Consider the following 10,166-nt stretch of genomic DNA (forward strand, 5'->3'; position numbering starts at 1 on the left):
ACGTAAAAAAAACTAAAATTAATAATTTTTATGTTGAAATTAAATGTTTCTAAATTAAAGGACCTTCCTGAACAGAACTTACTGCAATAAAAACCAGTCCCAGATGTTCGGTTCCGGTCCATGTTTTTATTTTGCTCAATGGATCGAGACAGTAAGTGACGTCTGTACAGCACAGGCCGGTTCCGGTCCGATTCGACCTGGTTCCGACTCAGAACAAAGTGCGGCTGTATGGCTTCTTCCGGTTCTGAAGGTCCAACTTTATTTACAACAGATTTCTGAGGTCTGGTCAGGTCCGGTCCAGCTTATTTACACGGAACCAGAAATTGCAGAGTTCTGGTACTGAAGTGGTTCTGCTCGCTCTGGACCGACCAGAACCGGTCTAGGTCTTCATCTGCAGCCTGAGGAAGAGGACGGGTTGGTCCAACAGAACCAGAAAGTTCCAGAACCAGACCGGCTCTGGTGGTACCTCTGTGACCCGGTTCTGGACACCACCTGGTGTCACTCGTCCTCAGGTTCTGATCCAGTCTGAATCCGAACAGAACCCAGTTTGGTTGGAAAAGAACCCAACTCTCGATGAAGAGTTTGATTCTGATCCGGTTCCCTCTGCTGCCAGCTGGAGGCTGATCAGAACCGGTCCATTAACAGCAGAAAACTTTCATTCTGATGTTTTAACTTCTGGTTCTGATCGGGTTCTGAACCGGATCAGTTCTGTGAGCTTTCCTGATTTTTCTGCCTAAAACATCGAACCTTCTTCAGAAGAGAATGGTTCTGGTTCTGATCCAGTCCGAATGACTGTTACCCCCCAGTGGCAGCAGCAGAGAATTACAGCCTGGTTCTGACTGAAGCTATGAAAACACACACACACACACACACACACACACACACACACACACACACACACACACACACACACACACACACACACACACACACACACACACACACACACACAAAGAGAATCTGGTCAAATAAAAACAGGAGTGAGACATCTTCCAGCACAGAGGATCTTTGGTTCCTCAGTTCCTGAATTCAGGATTCAATTTAAATTCTGTGAATTAATTTCACATCTGGAACATTTTTACTCTGAGCCGGGTCCAGAACCAGAGGTTCTGCATCAGTTCGACTGATCTGCAGGTTAAATGGGAATCAGTTTTTTGTCCCTAACGGTTCTCCGTACTTCCTGTTTGTCTCCAGCAGAAACTGAAGGAAGGAGACATGAAGGTTCTGGTCCAACAGTTCTGGAGGTTCTGGTTCTGGTCGGTTGTTTCCTCTCAGATTCCATCTGAGACGATGCAACTATAATTTCCTATGATGGGTTGGTGACCCTGAACGCGCCGGTCTCAGCTTGCTGCCCTGAAATTACTAACAGGAAATAAAGCTTTTGTTGTGAAAGGCCGACGGCTGGAAGTGCTTCCTGGATGAATGTCTGTTTTCCCGCCGACCTCGAACGTCTCACAAGGGGGCAAAGTGCCTCAGCGTTTTGTCCGACGGCGCCTGAACATTACGCCGCCTCCTCCTGCTTGCTGCTCTGCTTCTGAAGCTCCGCCCTCTGGCCGTTCTTTGGCCCCTCCCCCTCATTGGCGCAACTCTTCGTCACCGAGGATGAGGAGGAGGAGGGCGTGGCCTTCAGGCTGCGGGATGTCTTTGCGCCGCGGCTCTTGTCCCGGGTGGCGGCGGTGTCTTGGGGCAGCGAGGGGCTGGAGTGCGCCCTCTGCAGGCCGCCGTCGCCACACAGCCGCGCCTCGAAGGCGGCCAGGTCGGCGCCGCCATCCGCCATCTTGGCCCGCAGCAGCATGGCGTACGTCCCGTACCGCGTCTTCTGCAGGAGAGAGGAGCAGAACCGGGTCAGGAGCGGGTTCTGGTTCTGGTGAAACAGCCTGGGACTGAATACTTCAGTACCGATCAGACCGGTTCTGATCAGAACCACCAGTCCAACCGGGTCACAGAAAGCATAATTTTCCCGACCCGGATCCTAGAATTAAACCTCTATGGTTCTGGTTCTGATCGGACCTCTCGTCTCCTCCGTGCCCCGGCAGCTTGTTGCCATGGTAACCGGCTGCCGGTTCTGTCGGACCATCTGGCGCTCAGCAGAAGGTGTTTTTCCTCTCTGGCCCGGTTCTGCCGACCCGTCCTAATCCAGCGTTCAGAACATTCAGGAGGTTCTGGTTGGAACCATTTGGACCTGCTCAGAACCGTTCCGACCCGGTGATTCTGCTGTTGGTCTCCAACCTGAGGAGTTCAGAACCAGAACCAGAACCAGAACCCGACAGCTCACCTCAAACTCCAGGTACTCCCTCCGCAGCTTCTGCTCCTCCAGCTCACGACCTTTGACCCTGCGGTCGGGCGTGGCGGCAGCGAGCTCCGTCAGCTCCGAGGAAACCGCCCGGAACCGGTTCTCATGGGCCTGGAGCTGCTCGTCCTGGAGAGAGAGACACGGTGAGGACGGAACCAGAACTCGACGGGTTCCGGTCGGTTCCGGTCCCTACCTGGGTCAGCTTGGTGTTGGACCCGGGCAGCAGCGGGCGGCTGAAGCGTTTCTGGGAGCCGATGGCGGCCGGGAACGGAGGAGCAGAGAACATGGCCGCCACGGCGTTGATCCTGGTGATCCACGACTGCATCTGCTCGGCGCTCCTGGAGGACCATAGAAGAAGACGTCAGGGAGGAGGTTACTGGACACTCAGAACACAGCGGCCATTTTATGCTCGATTTTAAAAAACTTTTTCTGCTGCTTAACACCATTAGCATTTAAGCTAGCTTTAGCTTCTGAGCTAATTTTACCCGTTAAGCTGCTGCGACCGATCAGCTCTGAACTCGTCTCTAATTCTTTTTGTACTGAACATTTTCCCTCCTTCTGGTTTTTCAGGCTTTTGCTTTTATTATTCTGCCAATTTATTACATTTCGAAACGTCTTCTGCAGCTGATGTCAAATGCTTTCACTCCTAATGTCCCCTAATGTCCTCCATTGTCCCCTGATGTCCTCTATTGTCCCCTGATGTCCTCTATTGTCCCCTGATGTCTCTAGCGTCCCCGCTCCCATCATGTCCTCCTTACGGCGCCTGCAGCAGGAAGACCCTCCAGTCGGCCGTCCTCAGGTAGAAGACGTTGGGTCTCTTGCGGTAGTCGGCGGCCCTCATGGCCAGGGCGTGGTGGACGGACACGGCGTTCTTCACGTCGTCCTCCGTCGGCTCTCGCTCCGTCCGGTACTCGTCCTGCGAGGACACAAACGCACTGTGACCCGACCCAAAACAGACGGGACGCGACCGGACATCTAGAAAGACCTCTGACCCGAACCGCTCCACTGATGAACCAATGAGATGCAGGGAGACAAAGTCCTCACCACCTTCACGGTTCTGGATAAATCTGATGTTTATCTGGATTCTCTGGACCTTCTGGTCTGAACTTCATCTCATCGTCTTCACCAGAACCAGAACCGGATCTAAATGTTGATGTGTTCTGTCTCCCCCTGCTGGTTGCAGTCTGCAGTCTCACCACTAGGCGGAGCTCTGCAGCAGAAGCCAGAGACTCTGGAGAACTAATCCAGAACCCTTTACCGGGTCACAGAAGGTCAGGACCACTAACGGATCAGAACCGGATAGCAGCGGTGTCTACTACAGCAGGGGCTGATGGGAAACGCAGTCCAGGTGTTTTACCTTCTGCAGGTAGAGGACCAGACCCTTCAGCATGGCGTAGAAGGTTTTCCAGCCTCTCTTCCCCCGCGGAGCTGAAACAGAAACAACATGGAGCCAACGAGGAAGACGAGGAGGAGGAGGAGGATGAAGAGCAGCCGCGTACTTCTCTTCCCGTCCGGGTCGGCGTGGACCTTCCTCACCAGGAAGCCGCTCTTGTAGAGTTCGCCGTCGGCCTGCTGGGCCACGCCCACCAACGGGTTGCCACCGGCGACGCGCCGCATGGTCTGGGAGGCGGAGTCGGTGCGGCCGTCGGCCAGCTCCGACGCCGACTTCCTCAGCTCCTCTTCATCACTACGAGAGGAAGAGTTTGGGTCAGACGGTTCTGGTTAGAGACCCAGACACTCCGCCGGAGCCATGATGGAGGAACACCAGTCACCCAACCACCATCCGACCATCATCCGACCATCCAAACCCAGTGTCTGGGTTCTGGATGCTGGAACCAGGGGAACCTCAATCAGGACCCGGTTCTGTTTGGGTCCTGATGGTGTTCTGGTTCTGATTGGTGCAGCAGGTGGTGATTAACCAGGCTGTTATTAGGACACACACACACACACGCTGCCGGGGCGTTGGGATGCTGACCCGTAATTACAGCCGGCAGAGAAGCGGGAACAGTTGCCACGGCAACAACAGCTTGAATAAGAGAGTGAGAGCGAAACGAGGAAACATGTTTACACTCACATGGTCCACTGCAGCTTCTCGTTCCTGATGGAGCTGTACAGCGTCTGCAGAGAGAGCAGAACCGGGTCAGAGAGGAACCGGGCCCATCGGAACCGGGCCCATCAGAACCGGGTCAGACAGGAACCGGACCCATCAGAACAGGGTCAGACAGGAACTGGGCCCATCAGAACCGGGTCAGAGAGGAACCGGGCCCATCAGAACCGGGTCAGAGAGGAACCGGGCCCATCAGAACAGGGTCAGACAGGAACTGGGCCCATCAGAACCGGGTCAGAGAGGAACCGGGCCCATCAGAACAGGGTCAGACAGGAACCGGGCCCATCAGAACAGGGTCAGACAGGAACCGGGCCCATCAGAACAGGGTCAGACAGGAACCGGGCCCATCAGAACCGGGTCGGAGAGGAACCGGGCCCATCAGAACCGGGTTGGAGAGGAACCGGACCTGACTGATGGAGGGTTCTGATCACCTGTGTGACCGGACAGATCAGACAGGTCAGGTTAGTTCTTCAGCAAAGTGTCAGACCCGGTTCTGGTGTCCAACGGACCTGCTGTTTTATTGAACATCAGCTACAAGTTCCTGTTTGGGTCCAGAGGGGGCGCCACTCACCAGAACACCAGGATAGAGAACAGAGAGGAAAGGGTGAGTCACCAGAACCAAACCAGAACCAGAACTGTTCTGGACCGTTTCCAGACTGAGACAGCGGCTAACCACTAACTGCAGCTTCTGGCCCGGTTCTGGTTGGATGTGGAGTCGGACTGCAGAGACCATGGCTGCCCAAACATGGAGGCCAGTTTTAATCTCATCATCTTGTATTTTAGTTTTTATTTGTTTGTTTGTAATTGTTCTGTCAGCTTCACGTTACTTCAGAACCAAGATGGATTCTGGTTTTAACATAATGATGAAGCGTCAACATTTAACCCTCCACACTTAGACACATCTCTGAAAAACGGCTACTGTAAAATAAGTTGCCGTTTTCTTATTTTGAAATGTAACCTGAAGTTCTGTGCTACAGAGACGGAATATAGGAGAAGAAATAAATATATATGTGAAACTTCAATGCCAGAGAAGAAAGCTAATGGCAATTAAGCTAGCAATATTGAAACTCACAACATTTAAGCAAGTAATATTTAAAAACAACAATGTTGAATGACAGATGTAATATTCGTCCAATCAGGTGTGGCCTAGAGCAGCGTTTCCCAATTCCGGTCCTCAGGCCTCCCTGCCCTGCATGGTTTAGGTGTTTCCCTTCTGCTACACACCTGGATTGAATATATGGGTGATCAACAGGTTTCTGCAGCACTTGATGGTCATGCAATCACTTGAATCAGCTGCTCTGGAATAGAGGCACATCTAAAACATGCAGAGCAGGGGGGCCTGAGGACCAGAATTGGGAAACGCTGGCCTAGAGGAACACCTTGATTTTTGGAAACGCCCACTTTGGCTGCAGTCACACCACATGATGCGACCGGTTTCCGATGCCGAAGTGACCTGCATGTGCAGAAGAACGTAGTTGTGATGAATGTTTGCATAGAAACGGGACGGTTAGTGGAGCTGAACCGACCAGAGGAACCGTAATGCCCCCTCCGACCTGCAGGTGGCAGGAGAGCTGCAGTCCTATCCTGCCACCGTAAACCAGACGTTCACATCTGGACCTTCTGAGCCAGCAGCTGATGGGATTCACAGGCAGAAACACTTTTAAATTATTCTAATATAACATATAAGATTAGAATAATACGTTGATATGATGATAACATGTTTATTAACATCTTAATTAACATCTTTAGTTAATTAATCAGATTATAGCTGGAATGTGGACTTTTGGACCAGAATGCAAAGTTAAAGTCAGATTAATGCTCCAGTTTGTTTCCTGTCAGATCAGAGCGATTCCTTTCTTCTCCCATGAATTCCTGCTGATCTGTCAGCAGCAGGGGAGCCGCTGCCCCCTGGTGGCTGCAGGGCAAGATACAGCTCTAAAAACCTGAAATATTTCAAAAACCTTTACTTTTTAATTATTTTAGGGAGAATTTCAACTAGAAAATTTATCCCAGAAACATAAATGTGTAAATTCTTCATAATTTCAGATATAATGGAGCTCTAACAGGACAGATTTGGAGGTTCTGTAGGTTATGGACCTCCCGGTACCAGCTCTACCTTCTTCTTGCGGTTCTGTGGGTGCTGCTGCCGGTCCTGGCTCTTGCCCAGCAGGTCCGGGAACGCCAGCGGCTTCAAGGACCGGGACCGGGGCGCCCGCGGATACCGGAAGTCGGACTCCCTGGAGTCCCGGCTGGCGCCGCTCCGGACCGAGCACAGCGAGCGCGAACGGTTCCGACCCGAGGAGTGGATGCTGTTGACTCCGATCATGGCTGACCCGGTTCGACTAGGGTCCGACTGGATCCGAACGGTGGGGGAACAAAGTCTGAACGGAGCCGTTAGAGGTTCTGGTTCTGATGGATCCGGTTCCTCCAGCAGGTCCAGTCGGAGTTCTGGGTCAGTCCAGAAGCTTCCAGATCCGTTCTGGGGGAAACTCCTTCCTGGATCAGATCAAACTTCTGGTTTCTGAACCAAAATGTTTCTGTTTCTTCAACGAGAATAAAAATATTTTAACGTTTTAATTCCAGTAATTTCAGATTTGAAGCAGAAATGAATCAGATTTCTGTTTTAGTCGGAGACGTTTGATTTCTGGGTTCATTTGGTGCAGAGATCGTTTCTTCTGATCGATGACGTATTTAAAGGTTTGATCAGACTTTCTGAAGGAGCCTCCTCTTCCTCCCGTCTCGTTAAACAAACCCAGACTCTGCGTGGTCCCGGCGGTCCGGCCAGGCGGTTACCACGGCGATGCGACGCCTTGATCACCCAGACAAACGCATCCCGACTCGGAGCGGCGGTGAGGAGAATCCCTGGACTGCAAATAAACGTGTGACGAAGGAGACGCATCAGCAGCGGCCAAAACCCAGAGGACGACGAAGAGGAGGAGAGAGAGGGAGGCTGGGGCAAGCGAGCACACCCACACAGTCAGACGGAGAGAGAGAGTGAGGGAGAGGAAGGAGGATGAAGGTGGGGAGACAGAGGAGGAAAGTTTCTCCTGATCCACCCTGAATCTGACACAATCCCTTCTCCTCTTCCTCAGCTGTTGATCTCCTCTTCCTCCTCCTCTTCCTCCTGCAGGAGAATCCTTCGTCTTCTTCAGGTGATCTCGGTCCTCCTCCTCTTCCTCAGACTGAACTGTTTGCCTTCCTCCTCCTCTTCCTCCTCTCTCTCTCTCAATGCGCATTTTCTCTGAGCTCAGCAGCCAATCAGAGGGCAGAGCCAGCAGATAAGACCCGCCCCCAGCTGCCAGTCATGAGCTGAATGTAGATGAAGCTCAGTGATGAAGGGGAGCATTTTTATCATTTCAGAACTGAAAATTAAACCATTCAATTTTCTTTAATGTTTTACAATCTAATTTTCATTGCTGTCTAATTTCTTCTCATAATATAAAATCATTTTGAATGTTTTTATTTTTGTATTTTCTTTTATTTTTAATATTTTTGTGGAAATATAAGCAATATTTTAACACAAGTTTTAAAAAATTTGTTGTAAATTACATTAAATTGCAATTAAAAAACATAAATCACTGAGCTGCAATTTTAACTGAAAAGTTTTAAATATTCCATGTTGAGTTATTAAAGTTAAATGTATAAATCAGGTGAATTATGTCACAAATGACTAATAATGAGCTGTGGCGTCTAGACAGTGACAAAAACCTGCTGAAGTAAAACTGAACCAGGATTTAAGGCTCCTGGCATTTCACCTTCCTGACAAACTAACACCAACCAACACAGTGGTTAGTCAGGGAGATCCGCCCCACACCTCCCCAGGCTCCGCCCACACCTCCCCAGGCTCCGCCACACAACTCCACAGGCTCCGCCCCACACCTTCCCAGGCTCCGCCCCACAACTCCACAGGCTCCGCCCCACACCTCCCCAGGCTCCGCCCCACACCTCCCCAGGCTCCGCCCCGGATCTCATTAGGCTAACCTACCAATTTTTGCACATCTCCCTACAATTCGCCCCAGACCATCAGTCTGGAACTAGACCAGTGTCCTGCAACCCTTTCCAGTCAGAAAGAGAGTTCATGTCATTTTAAAGAGTCTTTATGGACTGGAACCACAGGAGAAGTTTTAGTCTTGGACACCAAAACATTGATATCATCAAACCAGCAACATCTCCAGGAAACGGGACTTTTTCAGTCAATTCTAGAAATGCTCTCCAAACATATGAATGTGGTTTCATTTCCATGCTCCTATGTTGCTCAAACAGATTTTTAAGCGTTATTTAGACGAATTCTCTGATCAGATTTTGTTCTCTCGTTACACTGAATAAACAATGTGGTCATAAAGTAAGTTGTTTAACTGTCAAGAGATTTCAGCAGAAGTTTCTTGTTTCTTCATGCAAACACTGATGGAGGATCAGAGCAGGAGGAGGACAGCAAATTATTCCTGTTTTTCTGCCTCTCAGTCAGTCTGAGCTGCTGCCCACACACTCTTTGCTGCAGCCGTCCAACCAGCCGACAACTCAGCAAACGCTCCACACACACATTAGCAACACGCATGATGATGATGAGCATGATGAGCATGATGGAGGTGAAGAGGTGACGCAGATTCATGTCGATTGCTCCGAGGCTGAGGTGGAACCGATCCACTCAGACATGAACACACACCAGACAGACAAAACTACCCACAGCAGCCAAGAGAACCGGTCTGAGTGCAAACAGTGATGCTGTCGCTACGGCAATGCACTGCGGATGAAATGTCCCAGTCCACCATGTCCATCAATACATCTATGGATCTGGACCCACTTAAAGTTTGTGTCCCCAAAAAGATGAGTTTAGGTCGACATGCCGTCCCGACGAGAGAGAAAAACAGGTCTGTGTGTGTGTGTGTTTAAAGCTGGGATATTTCTAGATTATCAGAACCAAAACAAAAAACATAAAACATTTCTAATTTACAAAGAAAAATCACCATTATGAGGGATTTATGGATTATCAGGACATTTTGAGAGTATAAAAATGTTTAAATTATTTAAAAAAAATGTATTTCATGAAGACATTTTACCATTCTGACATTAGTGCATCATGTGGACATTTCCTTTGCCTTTGATTGTTTTTGTCACCTGTCATGTGGCGGACATTACAGCACAGAACAGTCATAGTGAGCGCCTTGTGCTTGGTTACTTCATAGTTGAGCGTTGTTTACAGTTAGTGCATTGCCTTAATTGCTATGTTTAATAGTGCAGACAGTGGTGGTTTCTGACATGAATAATACGGGCAGCCGCCCAGGGCGTTATCTTGTTAGGGATGGCATGAGACCACCGCAGATTGTAGCACAGAGATGGAAGCAAAGTAGAACAAAGAGTTTGTTCTGCTTTTAATATTGGTTACATTTCTTTCAGCTCTAGGTATTTAATATCTAGATGTTTTTATGGGAATGTGGATCTTTCAGATCAATTTGAGAAGCAAACTTGATCATATTTCACATCATGTCATGTAGTGCGGGGTGCTGGTCTTGGTCTTGTCTTGGTCTCGGGTTAGTTGGTCTTGACTACAACACTGACATGGACACTATTGTCCAATTTTGGACACGTATCTAAATTATGGGAAAATTCATTTATAGGGATATTTCAGCCTTTTGACAGTGCTTATAGAATATGAGAAAAATCTGCACCAAATAATTATTTCAGAACAAGATAATTCAGGTTTTTTGGTAATATATGAAAGCATTATGTTATAATATTTCTGATTTTGTGGAAGCGAGTTTTGATAAT

At 49.4% G+C, this 10,166-nt stretch overlaps 1 protein-coding gene across 3 annotated transcripts in view; it reads right to left on the reverse strand.

Moving 5' to 3' along the window:
• Positions 1 to 106: 106 nt before the first annotated feature.
• The window catches only part of LOC102219193 (PH and SEC7 domain-containing protein 1-like), a 45,104-nt gene continuing 35,044 nt past the window's right edge, over positions 107 to 10,166 (reverse strand). For all 3 annotated transcript variants that reach the window (XM_023327652.1, XM_023327651.1, XM_023327653.1), the window contains 7 exons: positions 4,368 to 4,411; positions 3,793 to 3,980; positions 3,651 to 3,721; positions 3,052 to 3,209; positions 2,487 to 2,631; positions 2,276 to 2,419; positions 107 to 1,819 (listed from right to left, as the gene is read on the reverse strand). In XM_023327652.1, the coding sequence (XP_023183420.1) occupies positions 1,502 to 1,819; positions 2,276 to 2,419; positions 2,487 to 2,631; positions 3,052 to 3,209; positions 3,651 to 3,721; positions 3,793 to 3,980; positions 4,368 to 4,411 (1,068 nt within the window). In that variant the 3' untranslated portion in view covers positions 107 to 1,501. The remainder of the gene's footprint in view (positions 1,820 to 2,275; positions 2,420 to 2,486; positions 2,632 to 3,051; positions 3,210 to 3,650; positions 3,722 to 3,792; positions 3,981 to 4,367; positions 4,412 to 10,166) is intronic.

This window comes from Xiphophorus maculatus, chromosome 22, assembly GCF_002775205.1.
Source record: "Xiphophorus maculatus strain JP 163 A chromosome 22, X_maculatus-5.0-male, whole genome shotgun sequence".
Taxonomy (NCBI): Eukaryota; Metazoa; Chordata; class Actinopteri; order Cyprinodontiformes; family Poeciliidae; genus Xiphophorus; species Xiphophorus maculatus.